The sequence below is a fragment of the Acomys minous genome, assembly GCF_964271855.1.
Source record: "Acomys minous genome assembly, chromosome: 5".
NCBI classification, from domain to species: Eukaryota; Metazoa; Chordata; class Mammalia; order Rodentia; family Muridae; genus Acomys; species Acomys minous.
The window spans coordinates 126,148,193-126,169,064 of NC_140494.1; the positions used below are offsets into that span (position 1 = coordinate 126,148,193).

Here is a 20,872-nt window from a genome sequence, read left to right on the forward strand (position 1 = left end):
AACCTGGGTATGGTGGTATGAGTCCACGTAAAACCTGGGCGTGGTGGTATGAGTCCACGTAAAACCTGGGCGTGGTGGTATGAGTCCACGTAAAACCTGGGCGTGGTGGTATGAGCCCACGTAAAACCTGGGCGTGGTGGTATGAGCCCACGTAAAACCTGGGCGTGGTGGTATGAGCCCACGTAAAACCTGGGCGTGGTGGTATGAGTTCACGTAAAACCTGGACGTGGTGGTATGAGTCCACGTAAAACCTGGACGTGGTGGTATGAGCCCACGTAAAACCTGGGCGTGGTGGTATGAGCCCACGTAAAACCTGGGCGTGGTGGTATGAGCCCACGTAAAACCTGGGCGTGGTGGTATGAGTCCACGTAAAACCTGGGCGTGGTGGTATGTGCTTATCATCCCACGACTGGGCAGGAAGAGACAGACAGGTGGAGGGATCCCTGGTCCTTGCTGGCTAGACAGCTTAGCTGAATCAACAAGCTTCAGGTTGAATGAAACTCTGCCCAAAATCAAGGTTGATAACAACTGATGAACAACAACTGAGGCTGCCCTCTGCCCTCTAAATACACACACACACACACACACACACACACACACACACACGTACAAGTGCACACCGATGCACAAGCACCCACACAAATGTGGTTCATGGGAAAAATTTAGGGAAAATGCTATGCTTGACCTGAGTAGTTGACTTACTACTCAATTCCCTGTACATCTTCAGAAACAATGAGATCTAGTTCAACTCTTACCCCAATTCCAGCTGCTTCTTTTTAAAATTCAAAAGTAAACAGAAAATCAAGATGTCCTTAGAGTCCAGATCCCTGAATTTAATCTCTTCTTTTCCTTCCAAAATGTTAACTACATCCAGATTGTACGAGTTTCATTGTGAAGCAGGAGCACTGAAGGCAAATGAGTTGTGAGAGAAAGGAGACATGAAATCAGAAAGCTCAACCACAGGATTCAAAACCGAGCAGACAATCTCTTCGGTGCTCCAAGCACTTAGCCAGCCTACAAGAGCAGCACAAGGCTTGCCTGAAGTAAATAAGGCTACTGTTTCTGCATCTTGACTTCACGTCAATCAAACACTACTGCCTACTGGTGAGAAGACGGCATTATCATTAGCTGAGAATGAAAAGGAAAATCCATTTTTCTTTATAGACACTGATATAAATAAACTGACAAAATAGTGCTGCCAGGGGGACTCTGAAAACAGGGAAGCCTTTTTTTCCCCTGCTGAGGAAGTGGCCAGCCTAAGGAGCTTGTGCAACAACAGATGGAGGACTGACTTTGTAAGCAATCAACAAATAGCAGTACAGCCAGTCATCACTGTTGCCTAATGGATTTTACGCGTGTTTAAGGATATGAGTGCTGTGTAATATCTCCTCCAGATAAACATAAGAAACAAACAATTCTGCTTTCAAGCAGCTGAGGGGACGAGAGACATGGCTGGGTGGTGAACAGCGTTTACTACTCTTGCAGAGGACCTAATTTCAGTTCCCAGCACCCCATCAGGCATCTCAGAACTGCTTGCAATTCCAGTTCCAGGGTATATGACACTCTCTGACCTCCTTAGGCACCTGCACACATAAAACTTACAGACACACATAAACAAACAAGCACTGCGTCTTTAAGAGCTTCACCCTGTATGTCATAGTAAAGACTGGTCATCTTTTGGGGGGATTACCCTTCCATGCTATACTTTGGGCTATAACTGGAAAGAAGCTGGAAGTCATTGTATAGGCTATAGATACAGCAATTGAGAGACCATTTAAACAAAAAATGTGGTCAAGTAAATTTATAAATTTACAACCTAAATTTATAATGTAATGGTATTTATCAAGGTTGAAGACTGAGGGATCAAGACATGAAAACATCTTTTTTTGTTTTGTTGTTTTGGTTTTTCTTTTTTTCTTTTTTGTTTTGTTTTTTCAAGACAGGATCTCTCTGTGTTAGCTTTGGCTGTCCTGGACTCACTTTGTAGACCAAGCTGGCCTCAATCTCACAGAAATCCGCCTGTCTCTACCTCTGCCTCCCAGAGTGCTGGGATTAAAGGTGTGTGCCACCTCACCCAGTAATCTTTGATGGTAATATATACGCCGGTTTTATATTTTAATTTACAGTGGAATTTTATATACAGGAAATTAGCTATTTCAAATTCTCCACCAAATTTCATACTTGTGGGCCTAGAATATTTTAAAACAATGTGAGTAAGCAAGATAGGAAACGCACTAACTCAAGCGCCTTTGTATGAGGGTGACAACCTCATTCACGTGTCATTGCTGCCAGGACTAAGACAAACAACAATTTTTACCATCCATCTCCAAATGGTACGGAAGAGTAGCAGCAAGCAAAGGGTGCTGCCGGTTCTCATAACTCCTCACCCAGTGGGTTACTTCAGCTGCCAACATGAAGCAAGACACTGAAGAAGGAGCCAAGGAAACTGGTAGGAGGGGCCAGGGTGCCGTTTTCAGCCTCTTCCTCCACCAGGCCACGCCCTTCTTCCCAACCACGGTGGGAGTGCGGCGCTAACGCGGTCAGTGAAAGGAGGAGGAGGCGCACGTAAACCACGGGACAGAGCGCGCGCAATGGAGAGCTGTTCTCTAGGCTGTAGCAAGGACTCTGAGAGACTTCAGATGAGAAAAAGGTAAAGACCTCCCTGTGGAAAACCACACACAGCAGCCCCGCCCGACTCAGAAGCAACAGGGTACAGCTGGCCACTGCACCTCACAAAGCAAGCTTTTTACTTTTCTAATGGACTTTATGAATCTGCACGTGTCTAAGGAGATAAGGAATGCTTCATAATGCCTATCCCAGATGAACACTGCGTCATGTCATAAAAAATACTTATAATTCAGCTTTGAATCCGTTTGTCCTATATTTCAAAACAGAACTTGATAAGATTGCCTTCCACTTTATACATGAGGATTTATTAAAATAATTACTGCCTAGTTCTCCACCAAAGCAACAACATTCAATATGATGTGAGAAGCCCCGCCAGTACAAACTCTGGCAGCCAAACGCTTAAGAGGCCCAGCCACTCTATGGCTGGTTTTGATGATGATGAGGTGGGATTCCATAGCTAACTCTGCCATACTGCCGCAAGCTGCCAAATGCCACTGTGGTCTACATTAGTGACCACACACCTAAATATGATGAACATGATGCTATGCGGAGCTTTAGCATTTACTCTGTGGACCAAGAAATAAAATTCCGGACTGACAAGGATAAGAGCTCCCTGGGAAACATCCAAAGGTTCAGCAACAGGTAAATACCAAAGTGCCTAATTAGACATGCTAGGCCCTGCAGGTAAGGCAACTCGGGTACCCGCAGAGCTACTGGAAACGGCTTCTTACACTTCAAGTGGTTTCCCAAAGGAAGCCCTGAGCAACTGAGCATCAAAAACATAGCAGCATCTTTCTCAACGAAGCCAATTCCTTTCGGGGTCTCATTCATTCCACTCCAAATAAGAATAATATCCTAACTTAAAAACTGAGCATAGAAAAAGGAGACATCAGGGGGAACCAGGTGGGGGTGACGGGTGGAAGGGTAGGTGGAGGGAAAGAGTACTGGGAGAGATGGCTGGAACTGGGAGCTATTTGGGGGACCATGTGGAAACTCCCTGGCATTATGAGGATGACCCTAGAGAAGACTCCTAGCAATGGGGGATACAGACCCTGACCCGGCCATCTTCTGTAAGGAGTCAGGGCTTCCAGTGGTGGGACTGGGACACCAACCCAGCCACAAAACCTTCTACCTTCAATTTGTCCTGCCTGCAAGATGTGCTGGGGTAATGGTGCTGCAGAAGTCGGAGTGGTCAACCAATGACGGGTCCAACCTGAGGCCTGTGCCACAAGAGGGAGCCCATGCCTAGCACTGTCTAGGTGGCCAGGAACCAGATGTTGGATAGCCCAGAGACCCAGGATAGAACCAAACATGACTGGCAAAAGAAAAAAAAAAAGTCAATGAAATGATTCCAAATGATATTCTGCTATACTCAAAGATCAGTGCCTAGCCTAGTTGTCATCAGAGAGGCTTCCCCCAGCAACTGACGGGAGCAGATGTGCGGACCCACAGCCAGACATGAGGCAGAGCACAGGGAATCCTGAGGGGAGGAAGGATTGTTGGAGTCAGAGGGGTTGAGGACACCAGGGCACAGAATCAAGTAAGCAGGGCCCATAGGAGCTCACAGACTGAAGGGACAGTGACGGATCCTGTATGGAACTGAGCTAGGTCTCTGCATATATGTTATGGCTGTGTAGGTTGGTGTTCTGATGTGACTCCGAACGGTAGGAGTGGGGGTGCTTTCCAGCCCTTTTCCTCCTACTGGGTTGCTTCATCCAGCCTTGATATAGGGGGCTGTGCCTCGTCTTATTGTAACTTGTTATGGCTGTGTTCTGTGGGTACCCCTGGGAAGCTCTTTTCTGAAGGGAAACAGAAGTGGAGTGGATCTGGGGAGCAAGGGGCGAACTCGGAGGAATGAAGGGAGGGGAAACTGCAGCCAGGATGTAATGTGTGAGAAAATAACTCTAAAAAGGGGTGCTGGAGACATGGCCCAGTGGTTAAGAGTACTTAAAACCACCTGTAACTCCAGGTCCAAAGACGTGACGCCCTCTGCAGGAACCTGCACACACATGTGAACATATGCTCAGACAGACACACAAAAGAAAAATAAATATTTTTTTAAAAAGGTTACATCACTACATACAATAAATCTAATAATTATTACCTAATGTTTAGTCATAGCATGTTGCACAGCCAACAGCTACCTGCTCATGTTAGAAAATAGCCTATGTGTAGGAAGGTGCCACCACCGCTTCCCCATGACAGATGTTAGGAACCCGTCAGCATCCTCCGTCTTGCTGGGCTCGGACAGGGCTTCAGATCTCCGCAGAATGCAGCATTCCAGCAGGCCACACCCACCCACCGAGCCAGCATGCCCCATCGCAGATGAATCAGCTAAGGCCCTAGAACAGCCTAGTCACACAGGCCACAAGTGTAGGAGGAGGGTGCAAACCTACCCCCGACTCTGGAGCTGCTGCACACTCCTCACTCTGCTCTGCTAAAGCCTCTTCAACCCAGCGGAGCATCCTTCGGGCCACTGTGCCACCGGAGGGCTGCACTGACCCTCTAAAGAAAGTTACCTCGTGATAACTTCTATCCAAGAAATGCCACAAAACGGCAGTTTCACTGGCACCATAACATAGTAAGTTTTTTCCGTTAATGATGAGAGAAATCGTAACTGTACACATTGCCACTATTTATAGGCTATCCCAGTGGTATTACATCAGTTCTAGATAATAAGCATATATATAATAAATGTTTTAAAATAAAATTTGGTTGTATTCAGCCCCAAAGCCCAGCCTGTGCCTAATCTACTCACCACCCTGAGACTCAAACAAGTGCTGTGCAGACACAGACACAAACACGGCTCCATCTGCTAATTAAAAATGGGCATGAAACTGTTAACAGGCATCTGTTGCATTGTTTGAGGCTAATGGGCAGAGACAAAGCTGAAATGCTCTTCTAATGCAAACCCAGTGATTTCACTCATTTTCTGTTTGGTGTTTAGGAAAGTGGGGGTTGGAAGCAGAGTGTTAAAATGGCTTATTATGCACACTAAGAGATAATCGAAATCTTTCATATTCTAAAACCAATTACAGAAAGGCAAACAGCATTTTACACTAAAGGAGATAGCATTTCTATATTAACATGTCAAACTGAACACTTTTTATCTTAATTCAGATATAATCTAGTCATGTCTAACACCACGGAAGAACAACAAATTTCACAAAGTGCTTTCTTTCCAGCCTGTAACTGCTCTCACAGTTCCCCCAGCTGCTCAGTCACTCAGCACAGTCCTATAATAGGTCTGGGAGACTGTAGTAAGTGACTCTGACTTACTTTTGCCCGAAAAAAACACACAGAGATGATCACGCTCCATCACGGATGAATCAACTAAGGCCCTAGAACAATCTATTCACACAAGGCCACAAACCTAGGAGGAAGGTGTAAACCTAGACCTGACTGTGGACTTGCTGCGCCCCTTACCTCATCCTAGCACCCCCTAACACCACAGAGGAACCACTCTGTTCCACCTACCTGGGAAGTGAAAATGACTGAGGTTTATTCAGAGTCCTGATGAAGGACCCATACTCAAATATTGTAACCACCGTGCATCCCTGACCAGCGTGCCCGGTTTGTAAGTAGATGGTTCACGAGCCTCAGCTAGCCACAGATAAGTCTATTTCACATGTACCACAATGCTGTTTAGTTGCCTTTTAACTGCCCAGAAGTTTATGGTTTTCTAAGAAGAGCTTAGCCTATCTTAAGGGCGAATATTTTTCAACACGGCAAAGATAACACGCAGTGGAGCCACATGTATTCCCTTGGCCCAGCTGGCCGAGGTCCACCCCCCACCACCCTCTACCACCTTCCACGCATGGCCCTTCTTTGAGGCCCCTCCCTGACCCATTTGAGTCTGCACTCTGATACAGGCTGGAAGAGTCGATAACCTATTTTTTTCTTTTTGGTTTTTCAAGACAGGGTTTCTCTGTGTGTATCCCTGGCTGTCCTGGACTCACTTGTAGACCAGGCTGGCGTCGAACTCACAGCAATCCGCCTGCCTCTGCCTCCCAAGTGCTGGGATTAAAGGTGTGCTCCACCACCGCCAGTTGATAATCTGCATTTTTCCATTCATTTTTCCACAGCTACAAACATCTCATACTCCACAGTCCAGCTCACTACCTAACATCTACCCCCACCCCACCATCTGGAACCGTCTTCTCATCCTGCAAGCCCCAGGGGTCAGTTCCAACACACAGGAGTGCTGACCCACAGCACAGAGGTACTGGTGGGCAGGCAGAACTAGAGCCCAAGGCCAGGTGACTCCTACTAGCCTCACTCCACTCCCGGCCTTCCTTTCAGATTCAGGTCTAAGATTCAGTTTTAAAAATCAACTGCTAAGTTTCTCCTGGTCTTCAAAGACTTATTTTCCTCTAAAACAATATCTGAGCTGATCCGCCTCCAGCTTTTTTCAGTAAATACAGACAACGTTGCTCTTGTTGCCAAGTGAACCCAGGCCCCTCCCCCTTCCCCCCACCCACCCCGCTGTCTGCAAAAGGGTGGCAGAAGCGCTTTATTAAAGAACACTTAAGACAGATCCATATTCATACCCAACACTAAAATTTCCCATGCCTGCATTTCCAGAAAGGCTTTTTTCATGGGCTGGAACGCTCATCATAGGAGTGTAACCCTTTATCACCCACTGCGACGCCCGACTTCTGCCTGACATTGCTATCAACACTAGCACTGAGACGGGAAGTCTACCCAGGAGCTCTGAGAGAACATAACGGCATTAAAACAGGCTTTATGCACAAAATGTTCGATTTGAACTTGCATGTTCTTTGGTATTTTAGTTTGAGAAGTTGAAACCAAGGAAAACAACTATGAAAATGAAAATCGACTTCCTCTATGGATCTGGCTTATGCTCAGCCAGTTGTTGATATCATCTTGGATAAAATGTAAATACGACAGTTTGTTATTTAGCCAGTGAGTCTTGACGAAAGCTCTGAAACGAGACCAACCGAAAGCAGCTTTACTTTTTAAGCAAGGGTCAACAAACTTGCTCTTCAGAGGACCAGCCAGTCAGTACTTCAGAGCTCTGTGGGTCACAGATGGTCTTTGCTGCATATTCTTTGTTTTCATTTTTAATAATTTCTTTTAAAATGTAAAAAACAAAACAAAACAAGAAACCATTCTTACCACGAAACAGGCCGCAGCCCCCAGCTGGCCGATGGGCTACACTGCCTTAGCTGACTCAAGGCAAATGAACCCAAGACAAGAGTGCAAGGCTACAGAATACAACGCCTGAAAGTGCTCTACTGGCATTCAGCGTCAACAAGTGCCAGTGTGGGGCTACAAATGATTCTATGACTTATTTCACACATGGAAGGGATGTTAATGGCAGGTTGCACTATGATCCCTTGACCTGAAACCCCAGGCCTGGAAGAAAGGGCAAAGGCCGCGTGCCAAGTTATATGGCCTCTCAAGCCCCACCCCACCCCCTCCCCCCACCCCACCCCACCCCATAGAGTCTCTTAGGACCACTTCCCTTAACAGAATGCTAGTCAAACTGGAAACACCTTAACTTCCCACATACACATGAGCAAAAATTGCTCTCTGGAAAGTGTGGATTTACAGAAAGATCACACTCATTTGCCACGATGGAAGACAAAGACTTGGACTTGGAGCTCCAGCAGCGGCTCAGCATGTGTAAAGCCAGGACAGGGCCTACAGTAGATAATTTCTACAACTCTCCCCTCGTCGAACAATGACTATACTAAATAATGAAACCACTCAGGAAATACCTAACAGGAAGAAGGGGGCAGGGCAGAGGAGAAACAGCGGAGGGAATCAGCTGAGGAGGGCCCACTGCAGGGCAGTCTGGGTCTCTCCCTGTTCTGCCAGCACCTTCTTCAGTGCAAGGCCATTTCAAGATGCCAGGGGGCCTTCATGTAGGCATTAAAATGGGAAACATAATATACAATGAATAATTTCACCATTTCTAACCATTCTAATGTTATTTTTAAAAGTATTTACCTAAATGTTTGTTATGATAATGTAAGGGAGGGGACTGGAGGCAATGAAAGGTTTTTCAATTTTCCAACATTTGAACTAAAAAGCTCGTTAGTTGGTCTGAGGCATTAGGCCTGTAATTCCAAGTGACTAAATCATCTCACTCCATGGTTGGCAAGTATTATCTGACTAATAAACTAGAGGATTGCCAGAAAGTCACGTGAAAGAAAATCCACCTTTTACCAGGCCAAAGAACAGAAAGGACTCCAAGTGCCAAACCTTGGAGAAATGAAATTTGTGTATGAGACAACTGCAGCCAGAATCAAAATGACTGTCCCCTCTTTCATGGTGACAGAGCCCCCATCCAGTCTAAAGATGAACCACGTTTTAAAAAACTGTTAAACAGTAGCAATACACAATTACAATGAAAGCATGTCTTCATGGTAGAAAAAGGACATGGGGCCTATCTGCCAAACACACACAAACCCCGGCCCTTCAGAAGGGATCTCTCCCGGGGTGTGGTGCTTATCAAGTCTGTCAGCAGTGCTACAAGGCCTGCTCAAGCCCAGTCACAGAGAAGCCCAGGAGTGTACACAAACGGTCACCTAAGTCATGATGGGAAAAGAAGGGCCACCAACTGTCACCGTAACACCTTCAGATCACCTGGGGACGTGCTGTGGGGCTTGGCAGGAGGGGCATGGCTGCTAGAAATGTGAACATTTCATGTCTGTGTGTGTAGTCAGTGAGGAGTCTGTGGAGCTTCTCTCTTAGAGTGCTGTGCGATTCACCTCCTGTTTGAGCTCCGTGGTAACTGCAAAGCATTTTAGTTTCAGGTATATACACTCTCTGGCTGGCTGCTACCACTTCCTGTTGGAGATCTGGGGCTAAGTAAAGGGTATGGGAGTTTCCCCTCCTCCATATCAACTGAAGACAGAACTTGAAGCTTCTTTTCACCACAGTCACCACACAGAAAGTGCAAAGACCAAGAGTTCCCATGAGACTCACCGTCCTAATCTGAGCTGTTGGGGGACACTGTTTAAAGTGTGGAATGCAATACACACTACACTCACACACCCCACAGGCAGAGGGGCGGGAATTTAGTCCAAGGCCTCATCCTTGTTAAGCATATACTATACAACTGACTCAAATCCCTAACCCGGGTGATTTTTAAAAGATACTGTGTTTAAAGACCCTTACAGGAAACATGGGACAAAGTGGGAGATGGGGGACAGAGCAGGGGAGGGGGGCACAGGGCTAGTAAATCTATTGCAGAGGAATCCAAGGAATTTAACATACTGATGCAGTGAGATTTATTCCTCTCCTTTTTATGTCTTCCTTTTAAAAACAAGTTTATGTATGTATGTGTGTGCGCCTGTGTGGGAGATGTGCACATGTGAGTGGAGCTGCCCAGAGAGGCCAGAAGAGGGGTCAGGTGCCCTACAGTTGGAGTTACAGGCCTACAGGTATTTGTGAGCCACCTGGTGTGGGTGCTGGGAACTGAACTTGGGCCCTCTTATCAGGGCAGCAAGCATTTTAACTGCTGGGCCATTTCTCTTGTCGCAGAGTCACTCACTTTCAGGGCAGGAGGAAAGTTCTGAGAGGGTCACACAGAAAGCAGAGAAAGCTCTTCCCCGCCCCCCCCCCAGTGTGTCAGAAATTGTTCTTTACCATCTGGACTGCACTTGGAGTCAACACTGAAAAGAGTGAGTTGGGGTTTTGATACCAAAAATGAATGTCCTTTAGTAGCTGTGCCAGCTACTACCGAGCCTCTTGCAAGTACACTTGCGAGATGACATTTAAAATCTGCTTCCTCAGAAAAGTCCCACTCAAGACTAACTGCCAAGAACTTGCAACTCAAACTTCCTTAAGCTCAGACATTACCGTACCCAGATTCCCATGCAGTCTGTATGAAAGAAATCAGAATAAGACAATGAGAGTCCTTCCCAACATTCACACTGGAAAGTGCTCTATACCTTTTTAAAAGATGTCACCTATAGAACACAAGTATTTAAATATAGATTTTGTTTTGTTTTTTAATTCCAATATATGAGCTTTTTTCCCCCCTGCACAAATATATGTGCACCATGTAGACGGCTGGTCCCCACAGAGGCCAGAAGAGGGCGCTGGATTCTGTGGAACTGGAGTTACAGGCAGGTGTGACGTGCCAGGTGGGTGGGTACTAGGAACCAAACTCGGGGCCTCTGTAAGGGCAGCAAATACTCTTAACCTGCAAGGCAACGTTCCAGACCCTTAAAAATACTTATTATCAACACACTAGTTCCCCATTACTTGTGGATTACTTCAAAAGCTATTTGGAAAAAAAGTAAATAAGCTGGTATTAGAGGCCAGAAAGATCACCCGGAAAACAAAAAGCTGATTCTTGGGGTACATAATTGACTGCAGCTACTTAACACGGGAAATAATGTTAAGGTCATTCTACTGAAGGTTTAAAACCAGTTTCGATTTGCTCTTCAGTTTACAATTTAAAGACCCTGTTTACTTGCACAATGTCTTTTACTACAGATATAAAGGCAGATATCCCAGTGAAGAATGGATCTTGTTCTCCTTGAATCGTTTAGAGGTAACTGGAAAATATACAGTACGTTATGATTCACCTAAAAAGTAGTTAGAATCAAAGAAAACTATACAGGGAGGCAGGCGGAATTTACGCTCAATCACTTGGCTTAGTAGACATTACTAACTCCTCAAGCTCAAGAGTTTAAAAAGTTGAGACATGCTGCTTCCCAAGACACGGGGTAAAGAGGTGAACAATAAATTTCTAACCACATCATCCCCAAAAGTCGCCAGCCCCCTTAATACCTGTGAACACTCAGAAGAGTTTAATTAACACCATTAGTCGCATCTTAAATCTTCTTGATTTAAAAATGTCAAGAGAAAATGGAAACCTGAGTTCCCAGTTCCTGGGGAAAGTCCTGCGCCCCGCGTTTCCATTTCCTCTCTTCTCTCTGCTGAACCCCTGCACTACACCCGCTGCTTGCCCTTCTGCTTTCGCGTTAGCACTCAGCTCGCCCTCACTTTCTCCACCAAGCAGCCTCCTGCGGCCCTCAGGTCCCCTGAGCCCTTCTCCCACCTACAATTTTCTTCTGCATTTTCTCTTGGCGCCTCCGTGCACACCTTTCCGGCCAACATCGCCTCACCTCTCGCCTGCCCACCATTCATTCATTCCCCTCCATTCCGTGCGGATCGCCTAGTCTCACTTCTCGTGTCCCTGGTGTCCTCCGTGCCTTTTCCCCATTTGAAGCCCCCTCTGAAGCCCTCAGCCCGTCATTTCCCCCTCCACGTTTCCTTCCTCTTTCCTGCCTTGCTGACCCATGTTCGTATCCACTCTCCCCCCCCCCTCACTCTTTCCGTACGATTTCCTGTGTTCCCCCCCAGACTCTGTCCCTCTGGGACACCTCCGCCGCCGCCCCGGAGTCCCCTCGTGTCCCTAACACCCCTGGTTTCCGATGGCTCCGGTTCCCCTTCCTCCGCCCGCAGCTCCGCGTCCCCGCCCGCTCCCCTCGCCCTCTCCGGCGCGCACAGCCCCCCTCGGCGGCCCCCCGGGGTCCCCCTTCGTGGGACGCCAAGCCTTCGCGTGCCCTCTCCCAGGCCCCCAGGCACCCGCCCCCCAACGCTGAGGCTCCCGTCCCGGGCCGCAGCCGCTCCCTCACCGATAGTGGAGATAAAGGTGGTGTTGAAGGCGTCCTCTGAGAAGCGGAACAGGAGGCAGGTCTTGCCGACGCCGGAGTCGCCGATGAGCAGCAGCTTGAACAGATAATCGTACGTCTTCGCCATCTTCTCGCTCCGGCCCTCTCTGACTGCCGAGAGCGAGGAGGAGGTGGAGAGCCGCACGGAGGGGGCCTCGGGCGAGGGGGCGTGTCCGCCGAGCCGCCCGCGCCCCGCCCCGCCTTGCGCCCCGCCCCCCGGAGGCGACAGGAGCGGCCCGCCCCGCTCCAGCCAATCTGCCCGCGGCTTGTCATCACCATCCGCGCCCCGAGGCTTATGGGATTTGTAGTACTCTGGCAGAGCCTCGGGCGTGCCTGGCCGGACTGTCCAAGCAACCCGGGTGGACAACAAATATGAATCAGTGCGCTCGGAGTTTCCACCCTTACCGGGAAGAGATGCTTCGTTTAGAACTCCTCTTCTCTCACCACCAGAACTTGACTTTGTTGTTTCTTTGTTTGTTGCCACCTTTCAAATCCAAGACCTAAGAATCTAAGTCCCGCAGTTAGCGCATCTGTTTGCCTGGACCCGGAGCAGCGAAGCTTTCTCAGAGATGCGATGGCCCACGAAATCGGTGAATCATCTATCTGCTGAGTATTATCTGCTTCTCCAGTTCCTTCCCAGACCCTAGCCCAGAAGTTAGCCCCCTCGCACAGCCCTTCAATTATAGAGTTCAAAGAGTGTAGAATTAAGGCGCTAACTTCATGCCCACTCGTGCCTTCTGAACCACAGGCCACAGGCAAATGTAGTGGTCATTTTAGAAGATCTGCATCACAGACAGCGCCCCGCTCCTTGTAGGAGGATGGATTTAAAAAAAAAAAAAGCAAGAAAGAGAATGTGGGAAGGCATGTGCTGCAGTACAGCTCTGCATCTTGTAAAATAGAGCGGCACCTGAGGCGGGAACTTCAGCCCTGGAGAGGTAGACAGTAAGACTTGGATTTAGTCGTAGCTAAGCCATTTCGCCGCTGTGTGAAGTCTCACAGGCTTGGCACATCTCAGTTTTCTCATCTGTAGAGCGGATGTAAAGCAAACTACTTCATAGGGCTGTAGTGAAAATTAAATACTGAACGTGAAAGCACTTTGAAATTGTAGGTGTTAGCTGTGTTTAAATTTATCACTCCTCAGGAGGCTTTCAATTAATGGGTGGCAAAAAGGAAGGGAGGAAACAGCACTTTGATGTATTCAGTTCAATCCTTTATTATTTATTACCCTGGACTAATTCTTTATTGTTCTGTGCTCTTTTATCTGCAGGTGACAGAAACCCAGTTAGATCAAGCGCCTGCCAGAGGAGAGTTTACTGTCCAAATCATGGGAAGGGGTTAGCTAAGGGGACCAGGAGGTTTATCTTTTCAGATGTTTCTGTCTCGTGTTTCATTTTCAGTTTTAATTTAAAATATGTTAAACACAGCCTCAGCTCAGCCCCACACACACACACACACACACACACACACACACACACACACACACACACACCAGCAAAAGTTCTTTGGACTCCTCACGAGTTTTTAAGAGGATTAAAGAGTTTTAAGAGGTGTCAGGTGGCTGCCTGACACCAAACTATCTGAGAACCACCAGGACAGAACTTACCTCAGAGATGAGGAAATATCTTCTAGCAGAGGTTGTTACGGGAAGCAGTGGACTCAATCATTAGAGCAAGAAAGGGGGAAACTTGAACAGTTAACTGAACAGGTCAGCAGACCCTTCTAAGATGTACGCTGGATGCCCATGCCTTCATGTACGATATCAATGATGGGGCAGGTCTGGTCCTATTGTAGCAGGAAATCTAGTTGGTCCTAATAATGACCTTCGCTTTCTGTGTGGAGAGAAGATGAAAGGCATCATTGACTCACACTTATTGATCACACGGTACCCAGGAGGCAGCAGCTGCTTCCGCTAACTTAGTATCTAATGTCTAGGGTTTGCCTTAGGTCAAAGCTGCCCTCAAAGTCCTGGTTCCTAGGGGAGGCTGAACCGCCTTTGGAGACGGAATCTATGCCCTCTGTCGTAGACTGAGCTTCTTTGCCTGAGCCGAGTCTTGAAGCCTCTGAACTGGCTTCACCCAGGGCCTGAACAATTCTGGGTGGCTCAATTCCAGTCCTTCGTGTTCCTTCATGGAATAGAAGGAAGGAAGTCTTCAAAGACCACTGGAATCTTCTTAATTTCTCTCTCTCTCTCTCTCTCTCTCTCTCCCTCTCTCTCTCTCTCTCTCTCTCTCTCTTTACATTTAACTTTTGTGTTATTGTTGGGTAAGTATATGTGTGGTGGAGGTGAGGCTCATGTCATGGCATATGTGTAGGGATCAGAGGAAAGCACTGTGTGGTTGGATTCTCTCCTTCCATGTTTGCACAGGCTTGGTGGATCGAACTCTGGTCATTAGACTTGCATGTCAAGTCACCTCGTTGGTCCTCTTCTTTCTTTTTAAGAATTTGTATTTATAGACGTGCTTTGGAAAGAGGAATCCTGGGGAGATGGCTCAGAGGTTAAAGTTAGGTTTCACTGGCTGGTCTAAGAAGTCCCTGGTTGGGGGTCCCAGCACCCATGTGATGGCTCCCAACCATCCATAACTCCAGTTCCAGGGGGCCCTCTTCTGGCCCCTGCGGGCACTGCACACATTTGGGTGGTACACAGACATACACATAGCTAAAACACCCATATGTATATATTGTTTTTAAAAAGCTTTTTTTATAAGGAAATAACTTTCGGTCCCACTATTTCAGCTATAGGCATTCTCTTTCTGTGAAAAGAGACATATATATATTAAAATAACTAAGTTCAGGGGAGAAATTAGAGTTAAGAAATTTAAAGTCCCTAAATTTCCTTAGGGGTATTTTGTTAACTAACGGGGATTTTAAAAAAAACAATTCTGTCATATTTTCAGTTCCTCAGCCTTTTTCTACTACCAACTATGTATAATATTGGGACTTTCTAGTCCTACATTTGTAGACCCATGGTGAACTACTCAGGCATTTTGATATACTGACACTGTTTTTTAAATCAGATTTTCCCTTTTATTATGCATTATTAATCCTCAGATTTTGTACACTGGTGTATCAGAGACCACAGTCATAGTGATAGTGGCTGGGTACCATGGGCTCTAAGCAGTTTGCTCAAAGGTCTCATCGTAAGTATATTTGCAGAATGGGAGTGCAGCAGGCAACAGATTCCTGGTTAACATTATTTTTCAATTGGACCAGACTCGTTTCTAAATGTCACATTTGAGTGATCCTAGGAAAACAGTGTATTCATGCTTTTTGCCATCTGCCCAAACCCATCGCCGTAGAGAGCATGGACCAGCACATTCAACTTGGTTCATACAATGTGGATGAACCAGAAACAGAAAGCCTTCTGTTCTGAAAATATTGTAGATGAAAACGGGATACAGGCAGACATCTCAGGAACCCGCCCTGTGTGTACTTCATGACCTGAGCAGTCTCTCTTCCCGCCTTTAGGAAGCTACTCCTCCCGTTCCCGTGACTGAGTCGTGGTACTTCTCCTCTTGCCAGAGCGAAGGCCGCTGCTCCAGGCCGGGTCCATCTGAGTTCCTCCTTGTGGACTTTCTTACGAAGCAGATGATAGTACTGAAAGGGGGTGTGGTGTGACTTTGAGGCCGGTTTTGGTGAAAGCTTGAGCTTGTTCTCTGTATCCTCTCGCTCCTGGCTGGCTGGCTGGCTCCCGACAGCCGGCAAGGCTGCCGTGTTGTGTACCCTCAAGGATGCTACTAGACCCTGAGGTAGTTATTCTTCCGTGGTAACTTGAGAGACACTGCGTTCTCTACGCAAAATTTCAGCGTAAGTTAAGAATTTGTTTTGAAATGTGTGTACATATATTATGTTTGTGTGCGCACAGGTTTGTGTATATGGGGGGGGGAATACATGCCACAGTGTGCATGTGGAGGTCAGAGCACAGCCTCAGCCGTCAGTCTTCCGTCTTGTCTGGGTCAGGATCTCTTACTGTCCCCCTCTGCACGCGCCAGGCTAGCTGACGTGTGAGTTTCTAGGGAGTCTTAGGTGCACACAGGAGTTACATATGCACACCACCGATGCTGCATCTAGCTTTACGTGGATTCTGGGGATCCAAACTCTGGTGTTCACACGTGCGTGGCAGCATGTATTTTATCCGCTAAGCCATCTCCCCAGCCCAGGAATTTTTAATTCGTTGATCCATGATGCTTGCGTGTGAGGAATGTTATCTTGAGGAAAACTAAGTGTGGATGAGACCTCTATTTGGCAAAGTAGAAATTGGCCTCTATGGGGATTTTTCCGCCCTTTGCGTTCTCTAAGAACTCAGGTGCTTACATGAGCCTGGTAGATTAAGGGTGAGTAGCCTCTGCGTCGTGAGATTCCTTCCTCCCTGTTGATGCTTCCACCCAGCCTCTCTTGGGCGCTGGCGCTCTGCCACTGGTGGAGCACAGCTGTCCCGGTGGGCTACAAAGATGTCCTTCACAGTCACTCTCCTCAACTGATGACTCAGCTGTGACATAAGTCCTCTCTCTGTAATGGAATAATTTGTATACTTCTTTGTCCTCTCTCTTCTAGGAGAGAGACTTTGCTAATTTCTCGGAGTCCCCAGGGTACCCCGCTGGACACTTTACACATAGTAGGGACTTGGGTTAAGTTATCAAATGAATGAACAAATGAACATCAGTTGGTTGTGGCAACCAGTATAGCTAACTTAAAACAAGAAACTTTAGGGAAATTTTGGTTTATATTAGCTATGAGGCCTACATCCTTTGAGCCTTATCAGCACCTTCCTATTTATACTCTTCTTTGTATTTGTTATTCGTCCTATAATTGTGCCATTTGTTGTTGTGCTTAAGAAAAAATGTTTGATTATATATTCCTCTTCTAGCTTATCAAGATCACACTGAAAGATAAGCCCTTAAAAATACCAATTCCCTTATCACCTGTGTGTCATCCAAAAACATTCCATTTGTTTAGTGATATATTCTGCTGGTATAATTCTATAATTATCCTCATCGGAGACGGACAAGCTGTACTCTTCCACCCACGGATAGTTCCTGAGCAATCACCAGGTTAATAACATCTGCTCAAACAAATATTCATTAAGCTCACATTATAAAGCCGGCTCAGCAAGGCCACCTGGAGGTCACAGAAAAAAAAAAAATCTGTCCTGTGGTACCTGGCCTCAGTTTGTTCTCAGCTAGTTGAGGGGTAAGGGAATGAGTGAAAAGCTGAGTGACAGATGTGAGCAGGCATTTTGCTGGTGCATGCTGTGCGAGTCAAGGGACCATTCTGACTGGCTGGTTTTAAAATTTCCATCCAATGCACCCGTTTTCGTTGGCTGGGTGTTAATTTTTTTTAATATCTGAACATCCATTCTGGTTGTTCAGGCTTCTACCCTGATTGTTCAGATATCAATGTCAAACCACGGCAAAATTTAAATAATGTCACTTGATTCAAATGTACAATCAGATACTAGCTCAAGAACTGACACATGAAACTACTGTAGCTGCTTGCCTAACCAGTCTCTACAAAACTAGCCTCAGGAGACAAAGCCGGGGTAAAGGGATGGGGGGATGGTATGCATCCCTCAGTAGTGTGCTAGGAACCACAAGTGAGGGAGGCTCTCTGTGGAAAAGGCCCCTAGAATATTGGCAAGAGCCAAGGCCAATGACCAGTTGAAGGCAAAGCTTTTCTCGGGGCTAATGGCAGAACCTTAGTCACCTGCAATAAAGAAGGTGTCCAAGTGGCAATACTGTGGGTGGCTCCTTCTGGATACAATCTTGCTCTCGGAAAGGGCAGGTGTGGCTTCCATGCCTGAGGCACGGGCTCAGAGCTCTGCTCCAAGAGACACTTGGAAGAGATCCATTCTAGCTCCTATTAAGTTATTTCTTTTTTTGTGAAAACAAAATTTCTAACAATAAAATGTTAGGAAGGTTCATTCCTTTAATTAACTTAAGTATTGCTACATTATAGGATTTTGTGTCACAGAAGGTGGAGGCCAGGGGACAACTTCTCGGAGTCTGTTCTCCACTTTTACCCTGTGTCTCAGGGACCGCCCTCAGGCTTATGCGATGGGCACTTTACCTGTGGAGCCATTCTGCTGGCCCCTTGTAATTTGTTGTTGTTGCTATTTTTACATTTTTCATTCTCCATTCAGTGACAGGTATTAAATCCAAGGCTTCCAGCACACTGCCCAAATGGTCTCCCATTGAACCTGTTCCTCAGCCTGAGAGAGTCATTTAGTCACTGTAAATGGACTTTGATCCGATAGCAAAGCATAGCTATTGAGATGCTACAGTAGGATGTAAAAGAACATTTTGGGTCTAGAATCAGATATAGATCTAGTGACAGGAGATGCTTAATCCAGCCACCCAGACTGCATGCCTGGACCCGGGCTCCTCCCTCTCAGTTTCATAATGTCCCTTCAGAGTGCTACCTATTTCAACAGGCCAGCTGCGTATCATATGGTTACAACATGTCTTCCTGGAACTTCTGGGCTCCCAGCTTCCATACTGAGACAGAGAAGAATGCAAGCACGTGCTCCTCTTCCCCAAGAGCTTGAGTTCTTGCTCTCAAACTGAGTTCTTCAGGCACCCATAGCCCTTCCCTGAAGTAACCAAGGGCCCAAGAGAAGAACCTAAGTTGACTGGCTGCAGCTCCCAGAATTGAGGGTGGGGTCAATCTTAACCCTACACACATAATTCTGTTCCGTTCAAAGAAGGCCAGAGGCCACAAGTGAACCCTTACTGTACTTAAGGTGGACACACAGGGACATGTGCGTCTGGTTCTGCCAAGTAGAGGGAACACAGGGCTGAACTCACGAACGTTGAAGGTGACGCATGCCTGTGATCCCAGCACTCGGGAGGCAGAGGCAGGCGTGTTGCTGTGAGTTTGAGGCCAGCCTGGTCTACAAAGTGAATCCAGGACAGCCAAGGCTACACAGAGAAACCCTGTCTCGAAAAAACAAACAAAAACTCAGAAGGACCTATCAGAAGGTTAGGCGGAAGGACATAGCTGTGAAGAGAGAAACGTGCCCTCCTTGAGGGGAGGGTGGATGGTCCAAAGCCAGCAGTCATCAAACAGTCGGACAGCCAAGCCCTTTCCTACCGTACGCCAGCAGGCAGCTAAGGTTAAGATTAGGTTAAATATTGTCAGGCGCCGTCACGGCTGCCCTGAAACTCTGTCATCTAGTTGCCTGGCTTCTGTCCACAACTGTCACTATCTCTGTGACCTTAACAAGCACAGCAGCCTCTATACCTAACAGGTACCTTAGGGCTGACAACCTGGTCCTGCAGACACTGCTCTCCCGAGCCCTCAAGCACCCTGCTTGAATCAAGTCATCTCAGAGGTCTTCTGCGTCCAGTGCTGAAGTGACAGGCAGGCATCTCACCACACCTAGTTCCTTCTTCTAAGTAGCGTTCTGTGTGCTCTATGACTCAGTTCAGTCCACTTCTCTCTTTCCAAGGAGCGCTTCCTGAGATGCTAATGGCTTATTCACTTACTAAAGATCTATGGGGTTAAAGAGAACAGTTAAATTCTGGTGCTGGAGAGATGGCTCAGCCATTAAGACCACTCTTGCTATATGCAAATTCAGCTCCCAATGCATGCTGGGTGGCTCACAACTGCCTAAAACTTCAGCTCCAGGGGACCCAAACTCTTTTTCTGGCCTCTGTGGGCACCTACACACATGTGGCAGACACAAAGACAGGGTCCCCTTGTCTGTCTGTCTCTCTCTCTCTCTCTCTCTCTCTCTCTCTCTCTCAATTCTGTTATGTATTTTGAGTGTAATCTAATCAAATCCCTACCTCCAATTTGACTTAGTATGGATAATGATTTCCTGAAAAGGAAAAAGGGAAAAAAAAACTTTTCTCACACTAATTAAATAACAGCAAGGATTTGTAATAAGAGAACATATTGGATTATTCCAGAACCTATGATAAAATGTCCTCTCTTTTTCTGAAATCCTTGCCTTCCCTGTCCAGATAGAACTGGAGGGTTAATGTAAAAATCAAGCCAAATTGTTTTACAATTAGAAAAATGATGGCCACAACTAAATAGGCTGCAAAAGATATAAAGAGAGTAGGTAATTCTTTGGAGCCATCAGGAACATTCAGATGTAGAAAAACCGCTAATGAAATCCCAATCACATTGCGATTTCCCACCTATTATGTTCTGTAACCCAAGTAGCTATATGGCCTAATTAGGCCTGTTTAGGGGATTGCCACGTCTTATTTCTGCAGTGACTAGCTTAATATTCATTGAGGCTTTTATGAAACAGAGAGGTTTCCATATGTCTCTAGAGCAAAACATTTGTGTGTGCCATCTGCTACTCCAGAGTAGCTTAGGAGAAAAAGAATGCAAATTGCCTGGTTCTTTCATTACTTTGGGGGTAGGCTACACTATAGCTGGGACTGCTGAGAGAATAGTTATTTCCTTAGTCACCAACCCCAAGAGGTTTTGTTACAAGAAAACAACATAAGAAGACCTATAAGCCTAAAATTATTTGCATTGTACTCGTGTGTGTGCACATGCATGCGTACATGTGTGTACACATGTTCATGTAGGAGCTGTGTGTGTATACACACATGTTCATGTATGGGGTGTGT

At 46.6% G+C, this 20,872-nt stretch overlaps 1 protein-coding gene across 1 annotated transcript in view; it reads right to left on the reverse strand.

Annotated features, from left to right (window-relative positions):
• RAB8B (RAB8B, member RAS oncogene family) overlaps positions 1-12,463 on the reverse strand; it is a 73,321-nt gene extending 60,858 nt beyond the window's left edge. Inside the window, exon 1 of the mRNA XM_084781610.1 lies at positions 12,252-12,463. Coding sequence (XP_084637736.1) covers positions 12,252-12,375 — 124 coding nt within the window. The 5' untranslated portion in view covers positions 12,376-12,463. The remainder of the gene's footprint in view (positions 1-12,251) is intronic.
• Positions 12,464-20,872: the final 8,409 nt, after the last annotated feature.